Below are 27523 nucleotides of genomic sequence, written 5' to 3'. Positions count from 1 at the left end.
ACTATGTTATCCTTTAGGATTCTATGTAAGTATTTGCATTTTGCTTGACTAATGCCTTCAATATTAATTTGACATATCTTAAGTTGAGGACCAAGATCTTTGGTACTATGACCCTTAGAAGGGTCTTTGTAATGAGAAGACATAAGTAGTTTAAATAGTTAAAGAAAAAGATGTGTATTGTCCAGGAGATCCTACGGATTATTTGGACGCCAAAAGTTGCTAGCTCATTTAGTTCACGAACAGACGTTATCCAGGGTGCACCACGATGAGGCGAACTAGCTTTACACCCCAATATCATGAAAATGTATGTGACATAAGCAATATGTATATGCATATTACTTATGTCATGGTCAGTATAGACTTTCAATAAAAATGTGCAACAAAATGTTTCCATTTTTTAATCTTTCATGCAAAACTGAAATAAAAAACATTCTGTTCTATTTATAAAATTAAACTGTTGGTTTAGATAGCCAGTACAAGATGTTAAAGGTAAAACCATTTGATGCAGCATATTTGATTTGTCAAAAGTTTTAGAAATTTCGTAAAACTCGATTCACTTCATTTTAAAATGGGTATATGGGTGTCTGAGACACTGTATATGAAGAAAAAGTTAAAACAAATTGAAACTTATTTTACTCACATGATAATTACTCTGGGACATAGTAACTATAGTGTTGTTCAAAGTATTTCCCCATGGAATTCAATGCAAATCTTCCATCATTTCTGCCTGAAGCCCATATTTATTAGCCCATACTTTGAGACATTCTTCAGCAATGTCACCAATGCTTTGACTATTGCTGTTACTGCTGCACTAAAATGAAGTTACAAGAAATGGGTTTCTTGTAACTTCATTTTAGTGATGAGAATAGAAGTCACAGGATTCTGGTTTGAGCTGTGAAGTGGATATGAAGTGCAGAAGTGTTATCTTGGTCAAAAATTTAGTTACTGCATAACAATGTGTGAGTGTGCATTGCCATTTTGTTGTTGGCAGGTTGTAAACAATACTTGCTTTACACTATGTAGCAGTCAAGAAAAGCATCATATATTTGTTCAATTTTTGGACAGATAAATTGATAACCATTCTTTAGTGATATAGATGGAGAATTTATTACTGCACTTCTTTTGATAGGAAAAAATTCATTCTTGATTTGTTTTTACCTGTATACATACATAGAATTTGCTTGAATTTTAAGGAGTTATCATCATATAATTATGTATATATTTTTTTTGTTTTTTGCAGTGGTACACCAGATAATCCTACAGCTTTAGATTTAAGTGTTGCAGAATCTGCTCTTGTTTTGGGAGAAGACTATCAGCAGATGGTTCAGCAAATTATGGAAATGGGTTATGAAAGAGAACAAGTAGAAAGAGCTTTAAGAGCAAGTTATAATAATCCTGATAGAGCTGTAGAGTACTTGATTTCTGTAAGTTCTACTAAATTTTGCACTCTATTTCATAAGTAATAACTTGCATAATAATATGCATAAGTCCAAGAAACTCAATACAATACATTGTTTTCTAACTAAAAATATAAAGCCAAAATAAGTTTACTGTAATAAAAACATATAGTAAAATTTCTCTAACTCAGACATCTGTAACTTGAATATTTCTTTAACTTGAAGAAAATGAAGCACTTGGTAGGTCTCATTAGAATAGCATAGGGCAAAGGTGGCAAACCTATGGCAAGTGTGCCCAAAGTTGCATGTAAGGAGAAATCATCTGGCACATAACATGTTATATGATTTTGATTTATTAACTTTTTCAATCATCCTTTGGTTTATCACTGATCATCCTTTTATCAATCAGCTTTTTACATTTATTCTAATTAAAGCATGTTTGTGTAATGATATTTAAATAAATTAAACAAAGTCTAAAATTTTGGCAAACACAAACATTTTTAAAGCACACAGGCTTAAAAATATTTGCCATCTCTGTCATAGGGATTTAATATTGCCAACTTGAATTTTCTTCAAGTGAAAGGTTGACCCTTGGTCATGGTCCCTTGACATTGATCTATTGGGTTGCAATTTGAAAAAATTGTAGAACTATAAATTTCCACTGTTGTCAACCTGTCTCTTTCCTTAATTTCAAGAATGGAGTTGGAGGCACTGATTAACTATATACAAACTTCTGATGCAAATCAGAAGTCATGTTATTTCAATTCAAAAATTTTTCCCTGAAAGAAGTTAGATAGATGACTGGCATGACTATATTATAACAGGAAAAGCATGATGTACATGGGCAAGACACTACTAATTTGAGGTAGAAAGTATGTATTTCAAATTAAATAAATTAAAAATATTATTAAAAATTGCAGCCTGGCATTGTGATGATGTTACAGTAAGTTGCTCATGTTACTTTCAACTTCTGTGACTCAAATTTTAATATTCTGTTTGAAGTTATTCTAATTATTGTATTTACATGAAATTTTCATAGACATTTAGTTATTGTCCAAAGCCCATTTGCTGACAGTGTTCCAGTCCAAAGTGAGATGACCTTTTTGCTTTATTCAACAAGATATACCTGCAAAACTTCAATTCCATCAGCTACATTGAATATTTTGCCAAAAGGCATTACACATTTTGTTTAAATGTTTAAAACAAAACTATCAAAGACTTCTTTATATAATGAAAGAGAAGTAAATTGTTCAGAATTGATGATATACTTGCTTACTGGAGAATAAAATCAATAAATATAAACCATTCAACTATCCAGCAAAATTCTTTAATAATTTAAAAACGTTTTCAAACGCATTAAGCGTTCATCTTCAGTTATTTCTCCATTCGAAATGTGAAATTCGAAAAATTACGCAACGGAAATTCCAAATAACGATTATGTAAAAATTAAAAAGGTAACGCGTTACAAATGAAAGTGCTATATACAAATATTCGTGTGCTCAATAAACAATAATAATAATAATAAAATAATAACAAAAAATAAAATAAATAAATAAATAAATCTATCAACGATCATCATAAGCCTGATTGAGCCTTTTATATGGATCTATGCCACTTCGTCGCAAAAAGATTTCCAAGCGGACGAAAGCCCGTCGGCATCTCTAAAGTTGATACACTGTGCGCTCTTCTGTGCCTTGTGGATTTCCAACTTTTCAAGGTATTTTACCGCGTGTCTAGATCTGGTGGCTTTTATTATAGAGGCCTGGTCCCAGAAAACAGTGATGCCTTGTTGTTTAGCATAAGCGGCAAGGACCGTGCTGTCTACCGTTTTGTTTACTGAAAGCTTATGCTCATTGATTCTTTTTTTCAAATTCCTCAAAGTTGCGCCTATATATATTAAATTAGAGTTGAACCTGTGGTCCCGTAGCGGTATCGAGTATATTCCTGTTAAGGAGTTGCGTTCATAATCCCCCTTGTCATTCCTTAACATCCTGTATATAGTGGGATTACGTCGATAAACTATCTGCAAGTTCTTACTTTTGGAATAATTTTTCGAATTTCACATTTCGAATGGAGAAATAACTGAAGATGAACGCTTAATGCGTTTGAAAACGTTTTTAAATTATTAAAGAATTTTGCTGGATAGTTGAATGGTTTATATTTATTGATTCAGAATTGATGTTTTTTACTCTATTGTTCTCTAACTTGAATTGTCTGTAACTCAGTTTTTTTCTACCCTGTGGAACTTCAAGTTAGAGAAGTTTTACTGTATTTAGAAAACGTACTGATTTTTGATTTACTCCTGATTATAAAGTCAACTAACAGTGCCCACTAAATTAATATTTTTGTTGATTTAATGCATACTAAATTCATAAATTTTTATACTTAATATATGACAGTAAATTATATATTTAAGATTTTAAATGTAATAAAAATATCAAACTGTATTTCAGGGAATTCCTACAACTTACCATGAACCACAAGGAGAAGAACAAGCCACACCTACTCAGACTCCAGCTAGTAATCCTAGTACAAATCCAAGTCAGTCAGAAGGTAATACTAAAAAATAATGATCACTTTAAATATTTTTATTATAGCATTAATAATATATGCAAAACTTTTTTAAAATTAAATTTGAATATTTTGAATATATGATATGTAACATTTCTATAAATTATTGTGCAGTAATGTGGAATATTTTAAAATTTATGTAAAACAAAAATAATACAGAACAAGTAAAACGGCAAGGCCGTATTTGAGACAAGACTATGTCTTGGAGACTCATTACTAAGTAGAATCACTTTGATGCTCAAGGCAGGTCTCATCCTCATTCTCCAATCTCCTTTCGTATTGTTGGTTTTGAGTGCAATCTTTCAAACTTCACTGGCCACAACCACGAGGCCATCCATGAGGCATTTTCGGTGAAATTAACCTATCCAATTTTGAAATTTTTCTCTGTTGCATGTTGCCCTGGGTTGAATTTTTGTTTGATGCCTAACAAAAATTTCTTGTTTTTGAAAAAAGTAATCCTGGCTATTGTATCGTTTGAAATTAATTTTTATTTTGCACAAACTATATATATATATATATATATTAATAAATGTAAAAAGAAAACGAATTATATTTCGGAAGTTAGTTTTAATATAAAATTATAATGACTAGCACCATCTACTTTCAAAAAAATGTTATGATGATGAAACGAGATATCTCGGGTCAACTAGTCAAGGTCATCACATGGCAACCAGAGATAAGTCGAGAATAACAAGTAAATGGGTTTTTTTTCAAAGATTTGTTTGTCAAAATTCAATTTCTCATTTCGAACACCCCAACGCACGCGTTTGTCAAAATTCGATTTCGCAACATTTGCATTTCCAACTTTCCAATGAGCAACGCATGAACAAATCTCGCACTACTGCCTGTTTGTAGAGAGTGTTGCCATTTTGAATTTTATTTTGACTCAATTCTCGGTCCCAAGAGTACCTACAAGTCTGTTTTTTTTTTTTTGTGTGTGCATGATTTGGGCACCTAATACTCTGGGCCAAATTGCAACTCCTGACATGTACTCCTTCATACCTCTAAGCTGGTAACACAGCAGGCAGTACGATTTTATAAACAAGACCTAGTCTTGTCAATTATTAATATTAATTCTATGTATTTTTTACTGTTAACATCTTTTAGGGTCTAAATTCACCAACTTTTTTTTCACTTAAATTTTTTGCTTTTATGAAAGTTTAAGTAATTATCAATAATAATTAATAATATAGCAAAAAAAAAGTAAAAAGATCTTAAATTTGTAAATTGTATTATTTCTTATTATTTTTTATGCTGTGTTCAGAAAGTTACTGTATCAGTTCAATAATGGAATTTATTTATTTTTGTTGAATAGTTGGACATTCAGTACTGAATTGTCCAGCTAGTTTTATTAGATTAACACATTCTATCATGGAATGGTATTAAATTATTGGTTCTCTGTTCAAATTCACAACTTCTATTGTTGGAATCATCATCAAAATTTTTTAAAACATGATTTAAAAAGTAATAAAGTTTCATAGTTACAAAGTTTAGAAACCTTATACATCTATCTTGCTTTTATGCAGTGGATACATTTCAAAGAACACCATATGAAACAAAAATTGCATACATTACAGTACATCCTGTAGAAAAATGCTTTACAGGATCCACAACTTTAATGGAACAAAAAATAAGAAATTTACAAAACCAACACAAGCTTTTTTTTATTCTAACATCATTTATCATTAACATTATTTGTATGTAAATGTAGCAAATACAAGGTAGCACAGGAAATATAAAATCAATATACAGTAAGTATTATCTGATGTACAGTACATATAGTACTGTACTGTTCTTAAAAAAGGATAAATGAACTCTTGATTTCAACGAAAAGAATAACTTTTTTAACAATAACACAATTTTAACAAAAAATTAAATTTTAAAAATTTTCAAATAAACTGCTATTTTCCTGTGTAAACAAAAATCAGTTGTGTAATTTTATTCATCAATTGTTATTTCAAAATTACATTTAAAAAAAGGTGTTTATATATACATTGTGTGTGTGTAGTTCAGACTGCGAACAAATCGTGCAGTGAACACTTGTGAAAGATTTTATGTTCAGGCAAGAAACACATTTGTATAACAAACACGTGACAGAACAAATACAAGAAAGAGACACATTTAAGATTTGTAAAACTATATTTTAATGGCATCTATACATGGTTTGTGGAATGAGACTTTCACAGTTGTACACATAACCTGTTTTGCAATAGTTAATTTCTGTTCTCTGAATTTTTGTAAGTGCTTTTTTGAACTTATTTAAAAAACTGATGATAATATGGGGCCTAAAAAGAGTAGTGTCAAGAACAATGTTCACTATATAAACTAAGCAAGAGATAATAACCAAGGTAGTGTGGGCAGATATCTGATGTTACTAGGCAGTATGGTTTTGACAGCTTTACAGTAGGCACAATCTTAGCTAAGAAAGATATAATAAAAAAGACTCAAGCAGATAAAAGAGTAATGAAAATCACATCTGAGAAACAAAGACGTGCCATCCATGAAAAAATGGAGAGATTACATTATATAATTTGTTTATTTATTTTTTGGAGTCTCCAGAACAAAATCAAATTCCTGTAAAAATGTATGGTAAATCATTAATCGGTTAACAGACAATTTGGATAGCAAACATTGTCTTTGAATGGATTATTTTTGTTAACCAATAACCCACAACTATGTGTTTGCATGTGTGTGTGAAAACAAAATACAATGTGTGTTACTGTAATATGCTTTTTGGCATTTATTTTGTTAAATTTGAATTAGATTTGATATTTCATCATCATTATAATTTACAATATATTCAGTGCTTTTATTATTGGTATATTTTGTATATGACAATTACAGGTTTTTTATTTTTTATTTATAGAAGTTATTAGCAATACTATCACCTTGTAGTTTTTATCATTTGCATTTAGCTTTGAATGTAATGATCAGAAATACAGGGTAATTTGAAAAGAATTGATTATTTTCAAAAAGTTTTTTCAGCAGCTAAGTTTTATATGAACATATACATCAAACTGTATAGGAACTTTCACAGATTTTTATTAATCTTACACTGGCCAATAGATACCTGTTATATCACACACTGTAGACCGGTGGTTCTAAAACTTTTTAGGATTTCTTGTGTATCTCTTTACAATTTTTTAGGTAGCTTGCAGACCCTTTAAAATTAACTACATAATTATATACTTTAAACATTAGCCTATATACTTAAAATTAACATATAGGCTACTGTTACCAAAACATTTTTTGACAAACAGTTATTTATTCAGAAAATGGCAAATCTTAGTCATTAAATATACATTCAATGGGATGGATGCATCTGCTTTGCCTGAAGTGATCCTTTCACGGTTTCCCTGAAACCGTTTTGCAGTTCTCTAGAGAACCGTGGACCCCAGTTTGAGAACCACTTCTATAGACCATTCCTAAACCATCTGTGATTAATAACTTCAAGCTTGCCTGGAAGAGGTGATATGAATATGAGATCCTTGACATCTTCCACAAGAAAGTTATGTGATGTGATTATTGAAATTTGCCTGGTGATTTTTCTAAAAGTAAGTTTGTTTTTGGACATACTCAATCTAGCACCTTAGCAGATGCTCATTGAAGAACTTTTCTACAGTGCAGTGCAGTAGATATATGATCCCTGCCATTGCAGTCTGTATCAAAATAAATGGACTTGAAGATTCCTGTGTGCATTGTGGCACAAAAAACATTAACTTTTGGAATGTCATTTTTCAAATTTGATTATTTATTAAATAATAACTTTTTGAAAGTGTTCACTTTTTGAGTTACCCTGTATTAAGAGTCATTATACATCATATTTAAGTTTCTAAAGTAACATTCTTTTTGATAAAATATATTTGATTTTAATGCAGTAAGTAAACGAAATATTAAAATATTTTAAAATTTCGTATGTAGTGAAATATCAGCTAAATTGGTTTGCATTTCAGACTAATAAATCATACACAGGATGATCTGAAACATGCATAAAATGATTAATACTAAATTCCTTTCAGAATATTAAAAAAAAAAAAAAAACTTTTTCAAACACCAATACTAGTTCAATATTATAACAAGGTTTACTAATATGAACATTTTTGTCTGTTTAATTGGTATTGGTGTTTGAGTAAGTTTTTTTTAATTAAGTACAGTAGAGCATCGGTTATCTGAATGTCAATCAACCAAAACGTCAATTAAATGAACACTTTCCAGTTGGAAAATTTAAATTTCAGCTAGTGCTATGGCGCTGCAATCTTTGGCTATGTCTTGGGCTACTTCAATATTATTTTTGTTGGTGTGTGTGTGTTTTAGCTGGCAGTACTGGCACGACCATGAGAGGGTACTTAAGGACATGCCAGGATTTGAACAAATTTCAACATGGAATAGGTTTAATATATTTTTTTGTACATAATCGGTTATCCAAAAAATCAATTTTCCGAACAATCCTAGTTCCCAATTGATTTGGATAATTGATGCTCTACTGTATAACCAATTTTTAGAATGGAGACTGCCTTTCAGAATTTTTTTCTTTTTTGCAAATGTTAAAAAATTTTGTTTTTAATAAATGGTATAGTGTGTGCTGTTTTCCTCACATTCAAGAATGCATTGCAGGAAGTTCAACCAATTTTGTGTAAGCCATTGTCAGAGAATTCCATGTTGCCTTTACTGTGGCAATTAACTTCTCTGTTTCCTGATTGTGATTATTGGAACACTGTCTTGAAGCCCTACCCAGACATGCTCAATCATATTTAAGTCTGGTAAAATCCCAGGCTAATCCTTCCATACCTTTTCAAAAGTTTCTCTCAATGAAAGAAATGATTTCTTTTGGTTTCTTGTAATATTGTCCATTGACAGTAGTCTTTTCGTCAATGATATACAGCAGCAATTATCATCTTGAATGACATCTTTGGTCTAATTGGAGTCTGTACAGATATTGCCTGATCATATTCTTTGGTTTTACTGATTAGGTTGAGGGTGAAGTTCAGTTGGACTTTCATCATTAAAAAGCACATGAATACTTGTCATTCTCCCAGAGATGTGTCTGCTGTATAACTTTCATTCATCAAACATTGACCAAACTTCTGATGATAAGTAATTTTTTTTTTTAGTCAGGAGTAGCTTTATTGACTCTTTATATGCAGTATTTTTTTTTTCTCCCACTCAGTGGATTTCACTTAGTGACCAATAGTGGTGTTACTTAGCCTTGTTCTGAAAATGTTCAGAGAAGTTCAAATTTTGGTGCTGGACTGAATTCCTATTGTTACGTACTTAATTAATTTTTCTTTTTCCACAGGTTAAACAGCAGATAATAGAAATAACCACCAAATGTGATACCTAAGCAGTTTAGAAAACAACTTGGCTAAGACTTCTCCAAAAAAGACATGCAGGACTAGCCAGTTAAAATAAGAGGACATGTCCAATTTATTTATTTATTTATTTTTTGGAGAAAACCTTAGCCAAGTTGTTTTCTATGCTGTTTTGGGTGTCACATTTAAAAGTGAGTTCTACTATTCGTGTTATTTGATCTTTCTTTTGCCAATTTGTAGATCATTTCTTTCTTTTGTCTACAGAATCATCTTGGTAGGACAACCACTTTTCTCTGTTATAGAACATATTAAGCACACTTTCTGGCAATTTATGAGTGGTTTTGTTAACTCCTGAGCTTTTTTTGAAATTGCATTTATGGAGAAGCCATTAGAAATCAAAGCTTGGATCTGCAATTGAATATACATCTAGTAGACATATCTGGAAATAATTGAATTTAAAAACAAGTTAAAAATCATTATCACTAAGTGATACATAATGATTTTAAAAATACAACTTTACAGCATGCATATCTAGAAATTAAGCATAGAAAAAAATTGCAGCAAAGTTTCTCTCCATGGGAAAACAGCCTATCATTTCTATACCAGAAAACTACATGAAATTAAGTAAGCACAGTAAGAAGCAAAGCCAATAGACATCAATTTTCCATAAAATTTTCAAAAAATGTTAGCAATCACTTGGTCTATATAAAAGAGACATTAAGAAAAATTAGTCTTTAAAATCAGCACTATAAAATACATGATTCTTTTGGAAGCTAACACCACAACCAGAAACGGATGGGAAAGGTACCAATTGTACCAGACAGGAAGGAGTGTTACATATGACAAAGTGCATACAAAATTTGAAACATGAAAATAACTAATAACAATAGAGGAATGCATTGATGTAGAGAAACCTTCTAATCACCCTGTAATATTCAAAATAAATAAATATCTTCCAGTATATATAAGGTTATGTTATAGTGCCTAATGCCTAACTCTAGTGCCAAATTGTCTTATAAATTATATATACATTGGAGTAATTAAAAACAAATTCTGAAAATAATATTTGTATATTAAATGATTTGATATTGTAATTATATTTAAACATAATTTTTAAATAAAAATTATAATAGATATGGTATATTTTAGGTGATCCATTAGCATTTCTCCGTACTCAACCACAGTTTCAACAAATGAGGCAAGTTATTCAAGCAAATCCACAACTGCTAAATGCAGTTTTACAACAAATTGGTCAAAACAATCCACAATTGTTGCAATTAATTTCACAAAATCAAGAAGCATTTGTGAGGATGTTGAATGAACCATCATTAAGTAGTACTGGCAGTGGTGCTTCTGAGCAGACAACTGGTGGATCTGGTGGTGGTGGAAGTGGTCCTGGAAGTGGGGCTTTAGGACAGAGTGCTGGATTACCTTTCGAAGCATCCATGGGTCAAGTGACACCTCAAGATAAAGAAGCTATTGAACGGGTATGTGAAGTAATCTTTATTATATAAACATTTTGAAAATTAAATTCTAAATTTATCAATTATAAATCATTTTAATTATGAACAATTATATTATTATTTATTTAAATTTGATAAATTAAAAAAATATATTTTTATAAAAATTAAATTCAGTAAAAACTAACAAGATTACAGTTAAGAATAAAAGTTATCCTTTTTTGGAAATAAAATATCACAAATTGAACATATAGTATTAAATAATTAAATATGTTTAATCACCTGATATTTACAAAGATTTGTGAGTAGAAACACAAGGAGTATTTGACACCATTATAAGTAACTGTCACTGCTTAACCACTCATCAGTGAGGGATGGATATATATCCATCTAGGGCAATTGTGTGGCAGTGATGCGGGATGGATGTATCTGTTAAGTTCTTTTGGGGGTATTGCCAAAAATAGCCAAAAACTATTGCAAAAAAGTCACCTAAAAAATGAATTATGTAACAATAAAAAAAGACTTTTCTTTACTAGACATAACTGTTTACAAAATTTTTTCTGAAACAGTAATGAGAAAAAATGTGCAGCAAAATACTTTTAAAATTTAACATGTTTATTCTCCATTACTTTGGAATAGCACCAAATCTGACTATTCCACTGCTGAAAGTAAGTATAACATTAGCTCACTATCATTTAAATTAAAAATGATAACTGGAAACTGTTTGTATTACAGAATAGAGGCATTTTTAAAGTGGAAGGAGACTAAATATTAAGGTCTTGGTTTATGCAAAAATATTTTAAATTTTTTATGTTCATAAAGGTTTGTTTAAAAACAATTTATGACAAGTGCTTTATGAAAAAAATTTCAAGACCCGAGTGCACTTAGAAGTGAATACAACAAAATCTTTTAAGATATTAATCTTGAGACTGAATTATTTTAGTTCTCTTTATGTAACTACATAAAAGAATTAAATTTTGGCCTTAGAAGTTAAGAATTAACCATGAACTATTTTTGCTATTTAGTTTCAAATGGTCTCCCTCAAATCCACAATAAATAATGTTCTTGATTTTAAATATATTTTTTTCAATATATAGCAGGTGAACCTAGAAAAAGCACTGCCTGCCAATTTACTATCATCAACTCTGATTTGTGGTTAGAGATGCCATGAATATTTGGCTACTATTTGGTATTCAGTCTATTCGGCTACTTTTTTAATATTCGGTATTTGGCTGAATGTAGCATACTATTCGGCCGAATACCAAATCATGAAAAAAATGCACATATTACTCAAAAACGTATTTATTTTAATCACAAATTATTACATTTAATACTTAAAATCTATCAGTGGTAAGTTTATGATGAATGAAAACAATTTTTTGAGCATTTGTTGATAGCAAAGGATTGCGCTTTTCCTCATAAACTATATCTGCTTCTGAAAATAGCCTCTCACTATATACACTGCTGCCAGGAGACGATAGATAAATCTTAGTGAATTCTGTCAGCCTTGGATACTGTTTTGTGTTTGCTGACCACCACTTGTAAAGGTCTGCTGTCCGATGTAGGTGAATAGTTTTCATATAAAGTGATACAAACAGTGATATGTTTTAGTAATAAGGACTATTAGTAACACAGTTTGATGTAACAATGAACAAATAATGCATGTCATGACACGATCTACTCGCAAATAAAACAAATGTGCCCATGGTGTCGCTACCACACCTGCTGCAATGAGACAGGTCGTCACCTGTCACCCAGGCAATGTACACATATTTTGTCGAACATTTCACACTTTGGCCAAGAGCGTAGCCGAATATTCGGTATTCGGCAAAATCACTATTTGTGGTATTGCCAAACTTTTCACGCTACTCACAAATCTTTTTATTTAATTACCCGATACAATTGTACTATAATTTTTAAACAGCTATTGAATTCTATGAGAATAAAAAGCTAATTTTTAATTTTTAGAAATATTTTTTTACATTGATATATTAGGGGTTATATAGTTAAAGACTGTACTAAAACTTTTCAATTGCATTTAGAATGAGTTTTTTTCATCATGAAAGATTTGTCTTATTTTTAATTATGAAATGAATTAACTTAATATATTTGATATGTTATCTATATTGAAAAAGCTACTGAAGATGGTCTTGTGTTATTGTTTAGTTTACTTATAATATTAAATAAAGTGAATTTTAGAATTTAAAACAAAGTTTATGTAAATTGAAATTGAAAAAACAGAAAATAATCTATATTATTTGGTATATAATATGTTAATAGTCTAATATGTTAATAGCTAAGGTTATCATATGATTTTAAAAACAAATGGCAGTTGATATTTACCTGACTATTAGTTTTTCTGGATTCTAAGAAATAAAGATAATGTATCTGCTCCGACTATATAACTATTCAAAATAGTATCCATCATTTTTAATATAGAATTGCATGTGGTGGTACTAATCACAGAAGCAATGAGACAATTTTTTTTGCAATAGCTTTGACATGCTTTTCATAACCAGCAATAGCCTATTTAAGAATCCCAAAATTTTCCTTAACATTTGGGAATAGTCATATAAAACCATATCCGAGTTATTTAGTGGATGGCTAAGCAGTCTTACTTTAATAATGATTATTTGCAATGCACTAACCACAAATGTGGTTAATATGTTATTGCAGCACAAGATTACTCAGAATCTGAATTTCAGTTGCCTCTCCACAAGCATTTGAACAGTTATGAGCAACCTGTGGCCTTCAGGCCACATGCAGCCTATGAGATCCTAATATGCAGTCCCTGGGTTTCAGCAACATAATTTTTTAAAGCTTTTAATTGGAAATGCTTTAGGCTCATTTCAGCCAACCTCAGCCAAAAAGACATTACAAACTTTTATAATGTGACTTTTTAGACTTTCAGATTGTTATAAATTAACAGTCTGTTCCTTTTATTTAAATATTTGTTCTATTTGCACATTCATTTTATATTTATGTTATATTCTATATTATAAAAGTTTGTAATGGCTTTTTGGCTGAGATTGATTCAAATGAGCCTGAATTGTTTTCAATTAAAAGTTTAAAGAATTTTTTGTTTCCGTAATTTCTATAACAAGCAGGAAGAAGAAACACATTTAAAAAGGTGCCAAGTTTCGGAGACTGTGTATATATATTGAATAATTCTAATGCTTTGATGTAAAAAAGAAAAGTTATAAAATATCTTTTTAAAAAAATTCATTTGATTATAGCTTTAAAGATACACCAAGTTATTTTTTAATATTAATATATGTATTAAGAATTATAATTATCATCAAAGAAAACAAATTTTTGTTTCAATTTGTATTCTTAATGGTATGGATAATTAGTTTTTGTTTCAATTTGTATTCTTAATGGTATGGATAATTAGTTTTTTCAAAATGTTATTTATGTCAATAATAATTTTTCTGTTTTCCTTTTTACAGTTGAAACAACTAGGTTTTCCAGAGTACCTCGTCATACAGGCATACTTTGCTTGTGATAAAAATGAAAACCTTGCTGCGAACTTCCTTTTGTCGCAGAATTTTGATGATTGACCTTAAGTGTTTCTTCATGTGTGCAACGTATATAAAAAAAAAATGAAATGAGAGAATAAAAATAGATTGTTTTTTTAATTGTTGCTCATTACAGGAAGAATATATTTAGGCTTAAATGTTCTTGCTGTGATCTGTCCACTGGTGATTATTGAAACACCAGTCTATGTAATATGCCTTAATTTTTGAAAGGCTACAAAGACTTGTTACATGAACACCAGGCCATTTGCTAACCACAGCTAGTAAGAGAACAGTGAGCTCAAAATTATAAAATAAATGCAAATTTTTTCCTCTAAGCTGAAGTAGAATTTAAAAAAAATTCTGTAGAAAATGAGATACTCTGGGGCTTTGTTAAATATAAACATATTTCAAAATTATTCTTGATCTTTTTATATTAAAATTGAAGATTTATTCCCATGTTTAAAATATAACTGTAGTTATATGCTTGCACCATTAATAACTTGTGTTGGGGTGGCTAAATAAGAGTTTTCACTGTTGTCATTTCTGCAGTGGAAAGTTAAATTTATGGTTTTTGTTGTCAAGCCTGCAATAAAAAATACATCAATGTATCTGCTTTGTTAATATGTCATTTCTCTTCTTAATGATACTTTATTTCAAAAATATATATTGTATTTTCCTTAGAAAAATAGCAAATTCTTTAATTATTTTTTAAGCAAAGCAATTATACTGCTATTCATCAAACTTCCTATATTTTTTTTCTACATTTTTTTAATCTGACATTTTTACTTTGATATATTTTCTGTAGTATGAATTCATAAATATAAATAATCATTAAATTATTTCCTAAACATTAAGATGAATTTTTGAACTTCATTCTGACAAACAAAAATTTCATTTTTATAATGTAAAATATTCATTATACAGACAATATGAAAGGCATTAGTTTACTGACCGTCTTTTATTAATTTGTAATGAATGCCATATTTTGTTGATTAGAAAATTGATGGGTATATAAATAAAAACAGATATGTACTAGTTAAATGTGTAAATTTTATTTTCAGTAGTTTTAAAGGGTTTAACATTAAATTGTTAAAATTATTTTTCTATGCTAAATTTAAAATTATACATACATAAAATTATATATCGAGTAACTATTATATAGATTAAAAATTTTATGAGTTTCAGTTTTAATTTTGTTTATTAATAATCAGTAATGATCTTAAAAATTTTGCTTGAGTATCTTTTCAGATAAAATTTTATCATTTTAATTAAGTCACCATAAAATTAAATAGTCAAACCTTGATATAACACCTTATTTAAATAGTACTATTTCCATAAAATATTAATATATAGTGAATATGTGTCCTCTTTATAAATATTAGATAAAAGAACGCTTTAGGTAACTGTGAATTAATAAATGTTCAATTTTATATTGCAAATACAACATTGTTATCACCAAATCATGTAACTTTCAATATATAATTTTCAATGTTGATTCTTCAATTTAGGGCTAATATCATACATGAAATTAGTGCTAAATCAAGGTTTGATTGTATTCAGTAAATAACTAATAGTAGTTTATTTGATACTGAAAAGAAATCAATCAATAATTATATACAATCAATTATATTGACTGTCAAAAAAATTGATTTTGAATACATCTTGATCTTGATGATGAAAAGCAGAAATATAAAAATTGCAAAAGAATGTCATTAAATTTATGGATAAAAAAGTTTAATGACCATTTGTTTTGCATGTTTTCTATTTGTGCTTGACTAAATTGAAAAATTTTAGTAATTTTGTGAAATTTACCATTTATAATAATAATTTTGGCTCACAAATACTGTTCACTCAAAAATTATATTAGTTTATGAAATGTTATAAATATATAAGTAAATAATTATTTGATTTTCAGTATATGTCAGTCAGTATTTGATGAAAAATGTTTTAATAAAACAAACTTTGTGGGTTTAAAGTATTTAAAAAAATATTTTTACATTGCATATTAACATTCAAATAGTTATGAAATAGTACATGCAAGTATTACTATGGTAAATTTTTAATTTTCACATAAAGTAACATTGCATAAACTTTGATAACTATTTCAAATGCATATCAAAATTTTAAAACCATAATTATTTAAAAAAAAATACATATGACTATAAATTATTTCCATAACTTTTTGACTACTTAAGATGCTTTCTTTTGATAATTTTTTACACTTTTGATACTATTGACTCCATCATTAACATTCAGACCTAAAACGTAAGCCTGCTAATAAAGTTTAAGAAATTGCCACATATGATTAAATGTTTTTTAGGATGATATATAGCTTGTTATCAGATCAAAATCTAATTTTGATCTGATGACATAAGTTGTCTCAAGAAATATTTAATTTTAATAAATGACTTCTTGAACTCTAAATAACTTAAGACTACTAATAAAAAAAATCAGTTTTGTGATTTAAAAAATTTAAGAATTAAAGCATTTTCACTTATTTTCAATAATTGATTATTCAATAATAATTAAAATCAAAAGTTTCTCAAACTTTAAGTTGAGAAAACCTATAGTTTTGCTTGAAAAGTAATGCTTTCAGATCCATAGAACAATAAATGATAAAACTGGAAAATAATTAAGTACAATTCAGTAACTTTGTCAGTACAGCAGGGTAAAAAATGCCATTTGAAAGTTTTCAGCTTACACCATAACTATAATAGACAGTTGAGTTTATAATACTGTCAATTATAGTTTGTTCTAAGTTTTGCGTAAAGAGTTGATTGACCAAATAGGTGTGAAAACATTTTTCAAATAAAACTGTTTTCTCGACTTGGAACAAAGTTCAAAATTTAATAAATAAACTGCTAAGTTTCAGACAATTCTTGTTAGAACAAATTAATAATGACATGACCTTGCATGACAATAGTGATACAGGAAATCCTTGTTAATTTGAAATTCCGTTAGTTTGTAAACTTACTTTTGTCTCAGCCAGGGTATAGAGATTTAAATGTTAAGGAATTTGGTTAGTTCAAAATATGGTTTCTTTATAATTTGAAGTGAAAATTTGCTTGAACTGTGATATGCATATGTTAATTTGTTCATTTAGATCAAAGTGCTTCCATACTAAAGAGAACAATAGACGAAGAACAACTCTAATTTGGCCAATATGGCTTTGCTATTACAGTAACATATTTTTAGTATCACCCTTACCCATGGACTACCCTTTTTCCTCTTGTATCTCATAAAATATGGTTGATTTTTAGGATTGCAAGATTGGGCTATGAGTAGCAGATTGAGATATTTGTAGTGGCTACAGGCTTTTTGGACTACTTTAAAAATAATTTGGGCTACATTAGAGGAATTCTGTTTTACTTATTATAAAACCTATCTGGCAGCCTGAGAGGGTCTCACCAGACACATACTGTTTATCTGCAGTTTACTTTTAATATTATTAATAAAAAATAGCATTGTGTATTTGTAGCTGTATTCCATTTGCTTAATAAATTACATTAGTTATGTGGCATTTGGTATATTGTACAGAAATATGTAAATCTTGGATATTTTGAAACTCAATAATTCAAAGTTGTGATTATTTTGTCCCTTGAATTTTGAACTAATGAGGATTTCTTGTAATACAAAATATATTGCTTGACCTTGCTATTTATTATCTCATTACCATAGTATACTATAATATGTGGGTGGTTTGGAAAGTTCTCAGAATCACATAAAAAAAATGCAAAATTTGGTTGAATTGTTTATTTTTCAATATAATCTCTTCTTAGAATAACATTCTTATTCCAGTGGTGTTCCAATGTCTTCACTTCAGCATTAAAAGCCCATTCGTTCAGTTCTGCAAAATAGCTATTCACTTCTGCAATGACCTCTTCATTCATGTGAAATTTTTTACCTGCCAGTATTTTTTTCAGGTTTGGAAAGAAGGGAAAGTCACTAGGAGCCAAGTCAGGAGAATATGAGGATGGGAAGGGATTTGGAATGAAGGTTGGCAAGTTTTTCCTTGGTAGATGGGCAGAATGTGCTGGTGCATTATCATGATGAGAAAGGATTTTCATCATGATAATGAGATTTATTCTCTGCAATAGCAGTCATCAGTTTCTTTAACAGGTCACAATAATAAGTAGCCTTGATATGTCTTATTCTTTTCCAAGTAGTCAATAAGGATAATTCCCTTGGCATTCCAAAAAATCCCCATAATTTTTCCTGTTGAAGGAACAACTTTTGCCTTCTTTGGAGGCAGTTAAGATGCTTGTTTCCACCTGAAATTAAACAACAGTCTATGTTGTTTAGTTTCAGGGATATGGTAGTGGACTGTCTTGTCTGTTATCACATATCAATGCAAAATTTCCTGTGGATTTCTCTGGTAGATGTCCAAAGACTCCTTGAAAGAATGTCCTTGCATACATTTTTGTTTGGCCATGAGCAAACACATTACCCATCTCACAGAGATCTTAATCATACCTTGTTCTTGGGTTAAGATTTTGTGCACCTGGTTAGCAGAGATGCCTATGACCTCAGAAATCTCTCAAACTTTCAAGTGAGAGTCAACCAGCCCTATATTGTGGATTTAGTCTACATTTTCTGGGGTAACAGTGGTTGTGGGTTATCTGTTGCAACTGTCATCTTTCACATGTTCTCAGCCAAGTTTGAAAAGCATCATCTACTTGCTTACCATCGAATATGACAGGATGGACTCCTTCACAGCTTCATCCAAATTGAGTTTAATCTCAGTGTCATTTAACTCCTTCTTTACCAGATTTATCATAGGGCACATTTCTGTTATCTCTATTTTTTTCTTTGTAATCCACATTCACTGCTTCCATCGTTTTCCACAGCATTTTCTATTTCCTCTTGTATGACAAAATGTTGCATACTTGACAAGTAGTGATGCTGGTTCCTGATCCCTGATGATTTCAAGCAGGTAAAATTCCATCTATATGCAATTCCAAGAACTTTCTAAACCACTTATAGTTTACAGAGATATGCTGTGTTACCAGATAGCAGTGGCAGACTCAAAACCACCCAAAGAGGGGACCAACTCAAAAATTAAAAATATTTGAATAATTATAAGTACCTTTTTATTAAGATGTGCAAGACAGTTGTATTGAAGATGGTCTGATAAGCTATATTTTTCCATCAGAATGTTTTGGAGTTCAAGCAGATAAATTTCATTTTTAGTCATTGATGGGAAGGGCTTAAGTTCATGTAGTTCCTTGATCTGCCCCTACTAGATAATACATGTTTAGAAATAAATGTACAAAAAGTATATTTATGAAATTAATGTTGAAATGTTACAAGTTAACTTGCTTTTTATTTATTTCCTTAATGACAAATTAGCAACAGAACAAGAACATTTATTTGAAGTTAATATCTCACATAAGAGCTTTGAACTATTCATCTGTCTACAGTTGGTTCTTACTATGAATAATGACTAGAAAGAGATCACTTTTAATGAAAATTTTATATCACTATTTTGTCTTGACTTTCATATCTAGCTATTAAAATAAAAGTAAAAATTTAACTTGCATTTATAATATATATAATTGTTTAATGTAATATAATAAATAGTGAAAATTCTAAAATATATTTTCTTAATTCAGGAAATTTTGATAATGTTTTTGTTATATTTATTTGGAAAATAAGAACTTCAAGGCATTTAAGAGATATCTATTTCCAGAATTTTAAATTTTCATTAGTTTAACATTGGATGAATTGCAGATATATTATTTCTAATATTCTTATATATAAGAGAATTTAAATCAGTAGAATCAAATTTATTAATAATGATGATTTTATAAAGTAATGAAAGTTACAGGTAATGTACAGTAAGTGTCAATGTAATCAGTTTATTCAAATGGTTTCCATACCAATTGGAAAAGCACAAGTTGAATGGTTCTTAAGTGTATTTTTAACATATGTATTCATTTCTGGATAAATAGAAACTACTTAGCTTTAATTATGAAGAAATCTGAGAAAATAAAAACTTTTTTCTCTATTTTTCATTATCTAGTTTGTATGTTCAAAGCAATGCATAATAGTTGGAGTTGTTAGATAGGGGATTTGATTTACAACTATCATTTGACATAAATTGGACTTACTATATTACTATTTATTTATCATAATGAAACATGCATTTGCTAATATAGTCAAAATATTTGTTGCTGTTGTGTTTTTTGATGAAACAGATTTTATAGTATTATTTTTCTTTATAAAACAAAATTATTCATTTGTATCATTATGAAATATTTAAAAAAAACATTGTCAAGTAATGTAACTTACAATGTAAATAGAGTATAAATTAAATATATAGTTTATAATACAAAATTTTGTCAAAATCACTTTTAAGAAAGTTGATTTAAATATACTATGAAAATTATCTTAGGAGATTATAGTAGAAATTAGAGTTTTGTGATCTTGGTGCATTTTAAAATCATGTTATCTATTTATAAATTTTTAAGTTAAATGCATATAATATAAATATCATATAAGATAGATAAATTTAAAGATTTATCAAAATTGAAAATGCAAAAAAACTTTTCAGGTAATGTCATAAATACATTTATAAATTGTTTACATGGTTTATTTTTATTGACATTTCCAGTTATTCTATATATTTATAATATATAATACAGTAATAGTAAAGATTTTCTTTAACTTCAGTATTTATCTGTAGATATCAACCAGTATGGCAGAAACTTTTTTGTCATTTAATATTTCTCTTAATAGTTTACCAATTTGTTCGAACAGTTAAAATTATTTTACCTTTGTCAGTTTATTCATTGTTCTTATAATAATTAATAAGTTTACATTTGTAGTGAGTGACTAAAAATACTTGTCAAGTAGCATGCTTATTGCTTTTATTATGCTAATCATTTTGACTTGCATCTGTTTATATAAAAATAAACTTAAGAGTGTTTAAAAAAACAAATCAATCTAATTCTTGTATATTTTGATAATTTGAATACAGCAGTTGAATTTTTGGTTTTTTTAATTAGAGTTTAGTTTTGAGAGTTAGACATTATTGGTTCTTTTTAAAACATATTGTGTAAAAATGGATCAATTGATTCACTAATATAACACAATAAACAATATGAATGAATACAGGACATTTTAATGTTCTCCAGTTATCTAACAAAATGTGTTTAAGCCAACTGTTTTCTCACTAATGACTGAAAACTTTTATTTCCACTCCCAACATATAGATATTTTGATATCTATATAATCAAAGTAATGTATACATATTGTATATATGCCTTCTGTGGAAACTATACAACATTGCATTTCTTCAAATGGAATATTAGTCAAGTTTAGAGTAATATATTAAAAAATTAGAAGCTAAAATAAGTTTAAAAGATGTCATGATACATCTCCACCATTTCACAAACAGGCAGAAATAATATGTTAAAAAGAAATTCAAGAAGTTTACTGTAAATTAAGCAAAGATTTTTTTGCTGATTGTTCTCTGGACAGCAAATGTTTAGGATTGTTTTCATTGTCAACAGGTATACAAAATAACTTTGACATAAATGCATTTCCTTTATCATGTTAATGTAGTTGTAATTAAAAGAATTCTTGTTTAGTTGAAATTTTGTTTTTAATAATTACTTTCATTATATTATGGTCATCTGGAATGGGTAAGATACACATTTGAAAATGATTTTAAAAAGTTTTCTTAATCAAGAATTAATAGCTATTGCAAATTGACATTTTTTATTTGCATTACAAATATGATACATTTTATTTAACATCTCTTAATGGATTACTGTATTTTTATTTGCAGAAAGAAACTTTATTACAAAAATAATTCAGTTTGAATACAGGAAATCAGTTTCACTGTTATGACAACTGTACAGTACATGCTTACATATAAGAAAAAGGTCATAAAACATAACTTCATCAATACATATCAAAAATAACAATTTAAGAATTATTTTAAAGTAGATTAGGATTTGGCAATCTTTTCAATATATCGACTAAATTTAATATAACATCATTCATTATAAAAGGATAAAAAGCTTAATTTGCAAATTTTATACACAATAACACAAAAAATACTTTAGCCTAATGGAGTGTGTGTAATGCTGTGCCGATAGCTGATACATCGAAGGAATATCAAAATTTTGGTTTAACACAACTCGAGGGCAACGAGCTAGAATATACTACCTAGAGTGGCTGTAGAGATGCGATGTTGGAAGAAAATTGAATACACATCCGCCATTTTCCTTTTAGTCAAGGGGCGTGACATTTGTTGTGTAAAGGCAACGAGCTAGAATATTCTATCCTAGTGTAAGTATGCAAAGGAAAGGAAGAGTTTTAAACATTCTTAATTATACAGTGGGTGATCGGTTAACGAACACTTTCGCGAAAGATTTTTATGTTCGGACAACGAACACATGATCGGATAACGAACACCCCACAGAACAAACACAAGAAGAAGCGACGTAAAATAATGAATACCGATTGGTCTTCCCTCGTCTTCGAGCAACAATTCGAAACTTTTCGGAGTGCGGGAGACGTCGACATCGACGCTCAAGCCGGTATATACCGATTGGATATTATTCCTCCGAACTTTGAAACTCTCCCTTGTAATTCCAGCCTTTTATTTTTCTGACAAAACAATTATTTTATGTATTCGCGGGACTGTCGGGTAGGCACTCGTTAAGTTTTGCGTCTGTTTTTCTTTTCGAAAGGTGAGAGTATAATAGCAAAGGTAGAGAGTGAGCAGATGCCTAATGTTGCTGGGCAGTATGGCGCGAACGGGTCTACAGTAGGCCGCAGTTCAATCTTATTTAAGAAACATACTGTATAATCGAGAAGACTCGAGCGGCTAAAGGAGTAACAAAAATCACATCTGAGAAATAAAGAACATCGAAGAGTTCATAATGGAGCCCGAAACTGATCCGACGTCAGAAGAACGCCAAGAACTCTCGAATGAAGAACACCTAGAAACTAGGCGAGATATGTTTTCTCCCGAAAAACAGGATTAATGCCGATATCTGTCATTAAAGATCCTTTGAAGAAGTGGGAGGATGTCAGAACAACGGTCTTAGAATGGCGTCCAAACCAGGTTGAGGCTTGGGGATTTCTACAATTGGAATGCTATTAATTACTTACGAAAAATCCCAAAGAAAGAAAAGCAATCGAAATTAGACAGATTCTTTAACCCTTTCAAACGGGAAAAACATGACTAATAAAAGCGCAAGACTGTGTATGTATGTATTTTTATTATTATCAATACATATAAATAAACGTACTAAGAAAGTATATATTTTTTTTTATTTTGGGGGGTCTCCAGAACGAATTAATCAAATTCCCATAGAAACCTATGGTAAATCGATAATCGGTTAACGAACAATTCGGATAGCGAACAAAGTCTTGGAACGGATTATGTTCGTTAACCGATCACCCACTGTACTTTCTTCGCTGTTATATATACATAACAAGGGAAAGCATTGGAATCGTGTCAAATTTGACCCTCCGAGTTTTTGTAAATCTCCACGTTTTGAGAACTGCACCCAAAAAAGTCACACGAAATATTTTTTCCTTTTTTTGTGTGTTGGCGTCTATTAGAAAAGAAATTTGGCATGATAGCTTGTGTATTAAATAAGGAGCACCGATGCTCATTATTAATTGAATAGCATCATAGCTACTTAATATTAAAGGGGCGGGGAGATAGAGGGTTGTGTGTCGTATCGAGAGAGGTAAGACTTAATGAAGATGTTCGTTGTTAACATTTACAATTTTTTTAAAACTCATCACTACCCTCAAAATTAAGTTTTTTGCCGTTCGATAATAATTAAAAATATAAAAAGATATAAGTAAAGGTTTCTTCTAATAGTGAGACAAGTAGTACTGTATTTATCACGTCTCCGCAATTAACAGAGACCGAGATTAAAACAGTTAACTTTATTTCGCCTATTTAACAATGCATTTCGGATTGGTAATTTTCCAATCCCTCTTCGAGCTCACGGCTTCAGTGTCTGAGTTTGTTGTCTACAACATAGCAAAAGGTTAGTTCATGTTAATATAGTTTTGTTATCCAGAATGATGAATACAGTACACATCCTAATGGTCAAGTTTCCACGTATCAGTCTTGCACCTACTGGCATGTTTTCTGTATTTTTGATGGACAAATGCAACACTTCTTGCATTTCCTACAGTTATTAGCACATTACCTCTTAGAAGGATTTTTAACTTCAACAATGTGATTAACTTTGTCATAACATGACAAAGGTCAAAGTGTGACAATGCCGAAGGCACCACAGGACCGAAGGGTCGACATTGCGTCGGCGAAGACTGCAATGACAAATTTATCAGGACTGACACCACTGTTACGTGCGAATTTACGCGCGAGCAGTCGCGTCTGTGCGCGGTTGGACTCGGGATGGAGACCAATTAAGCTAAAGAAGTGCGCTTTACAATTCGATTATAGAAATTTATATCTGTTTATTGATTATATATGCCTAAACTAGTTACACTTATGCTTTTAGAGAGAGAGTTTACAATTGTTCGCGCGTGGTATTTACCTGAAGATCGCTTTCTTGAATTGGGTCCTTTTTCGGTGAAGACATGTTCTTGGTGGGTACTTGGACTCATCAGCTATCGGCGATTAAGCTTCTGATCACTGGCTATTGGAGGAGCATCGGCGGTAAAATGTATCCGAGTGTACACACACGACCAATCTTCGAGGATGCGAACTCTTCTGTCGGGCGAACTCCCTGTCGCGTCATCGAATCTTCTCTTTTATTTGGGGGTCCTCCCCCTCGCAATTCTTGTTCTTTTTTGATAAAATCGTTCTTCACGTCCAATGGCGATTTTTCGCATTTGATTCCTAGTGACACATTCGATGTGTCACACTCAAACAGGGAAGTAAGTCTTTGGGAAAGGATATAATCATATCCGTAGCGATATTTTTTTTCCGAACGAAATTTTTGAATAAAATTTTCAAGTCCGGCCTCTCACAAAAATATAGTTTTTCATTGTAAACATTTTCACAAGTTGAAAGCAAAATCTTCACAAACTATAACTGTAATAAAAACACAAGTACACAACTTATATTCTGCAAAAGAAAAAAATACTTCCCAAAAACAAATCAAGAAAGTACTGAGTCAAACTGACCTGAATACACTATAAATCCACCATGGGCAAATGCGGCTCTTTTTGAGTTACATGCGGCTCTTGCCGAAAGTGTTAATTTCTGCTTTTTATTATTTTTTTTACAATTTTCCACAATTTTGTGAAAATATGTTTATTAAAAAAATTCAATATTTGTTTTATATTATATTTATATCATATAATAAAATTGCAGTACAGAATAAAAAAGTACAGACCTGCGGCTCTCATGCAGTTTACAAAACCTAGATTTCGGCTCCCACTGAACTTTTGCTTGCCCACTCCTGGTATATAGTGTCAATGATATTTCAAAACTTGGAGTTGTTGCATGATGTGTGCATATATGATATATAATGTATAATATAAAGTACTGTATGTCCATTTAATATTAGTAATTGAATTACTCAGATATTAATCCTCAAGTAGTATAATTTTCATTTTGTCATATTTCTTTTTTTTTTTCTCTCTCTCTCTTTCTTCCCTCTTCTCTAATATTAAAATGTATCAAAAAAAGTATCAAAAATTAAACTTTATTTNATTGCAATACAGAATAAAAAAAGTACAGAACTGCGGCTCCCATGCATTTTGCAAAACCTACATTTCGGCTCCCATGCATTTTGCAAAACCTACATTTCGGCTCCCACTGAACTCTTGCTTGCCCACCCCTGCTATAAATAAACAATCATATGGCTGAGAGTAAAGCCCTTCAAGACCTGGCTCGTACTTACATTATAAAAATATTGTCATATTGAGGGTAAGTATTACTATTACCAGTTTAAACTCTGATCTTACCTTTATAATAATTAAAAATGTAGAAAATAGCTAAATTCGAGATGAAACAATCTAGATTTATATCACTTATCTAATTGTCTAAATCTCAAATCTAGGGTCAAACAAAATAATCTAGATTTAGGTGAGAAAAATATATTCTAAACTTTCAAAAGTGACAATCCTGCCCAACACGTGGTATAGATTTCGATGTTTTGACTTAAAATAAAATGGCGGTCGATAGTACCCGTCGTTGCCACCAAGAGCGATGTAGCCGTGTTCAGTAACCAGAATTCTTGCTGTCTAGTTATGCTGCGATGTTGAACTCGTTTGTAACTACTGCTCGACTCCTCCCACTGCTAGAATTCTAGCTAGTTCAGTCAGCTTCTTTTATCTATGCTAACTTCTACTTTTTTTTTTTTTTTTTTAACTCTCTGCCCTGTGGGCACTAAGAGGGCCTCTTTTTGCAAACCCATTATGGGTTCGGCCAGGCCCACAAAGGGGCTGCCGGGTGGTGAGGGACGGGGCCCGACATATCCGAACGGACCACCCTCCGAAAAATTCCAGGGGATTTGTGAGGCTCTGGACAGGTCCGAACCGTCACTAACTGTCGATGGAATTGTTCATTCGCGAACAAGGGACACTCCTTCAAAATGGGACTATCTCGGAAAGGAGAGGAAAACCCAGAGGCCGCAGCCGCCGCAGAACTTCCAAGATCGCGGACATTTTGTAAGCTTCTTTCGTGTTTAATAAACGGTTATGTTGTTTGTAAACGAAGCATCGATCTCTGACTCAACTGCTTCCACATGTCGTTGATTGTTACCGCTCGGCAGTCCAGACGGCAAGGGAGACGATGACGATATGTATCACGTATTATCGTTCAAATTCTTTTATTTATCCCCCTCGGCCCCCACAGATTTTTCGACCCGTTCGGATTCGAGCCCCGGGTCCCCCAGAGCGGTAGGTTGCCACCTTAACCGCTCGGCCATCCGGCCACTGCTAATTTCTACTTGTGACGTCATTGTTTTTGTCTTGCCGTACGATTTGCAAGATGACTGCTCGTGTTGGACTAAACGTAGTTTATTATAAGAATCACAAAGTTATTTTAAATCATTAACTCATTCTAAAATGACTTCGAAATATAAAATTATCATACGTTGGTATAACAGATTCCGAATACATTTTAACGGTAGATAGCGGTCCATTTCGTTGATTAGTTAATAATTGCTTTATTAATTTCATCACGATCTAACTCAGCTTCCATTTGAATAATTTATTGGTTACTTCATCCTTTTCGACCAGTTCGTTTGCGACAATTGCTGCGATCATAACCTTACCTATTTTTTAAATTAATGCTATATTTAAACAAAATCCGC

General features: G+C 30.5%; 1 protein-coding gene across 1 annotated transcript; it reads left to right on the top strand.

Annotated features, from left to right (window-relative positions):
- The first annotated feature begins 1244 nt into the window (after positions 1–1244).
- Positions 1245–15277, top strand: LOC111618593 (UV excision repair protein RAD23 homolog B-like). The gene is made up of 4 exons (XM_023360147.1): positions 1245–1424; positions 3851–3950; positions 10427–10764; positions 14187–15277. The coding sequence occupies exons 1-4, from the start codon at positions 1320–1322 to the stop codon at positions 14295–14297; spliced, it is 654 nt and encodes a 217-aa protein (XP_023215915.1). The 5' UTR covers positions 1245–1319; the 3' UTR covers positions 14298–15277.
- Positions 15278–27523: the final 12246 nt, after the last annotated feature.

The sequence above is a fragment of the Centruroides sculpturatus genome, unplaced genomic scaffold (genome assembly GCF_000671375.1).
Source record: "Centruroides sculpturatus isolate CEXI.00-Female unplaced genomic scaffold, Cexi_2.0 scaffold42, whole genome shotgun sequence".
NCBI lineage: Eukaryota > Metazoa > Arthropoda > Arachnida > Scorpiones > Buthidae > Centruroides > Centruroides sculpturatus.
The sequence above is the reverse complement of the archived record's forward strand: the minus strand, read 5'-3'. Positions and strand labels throughout refer to the sequence as shown.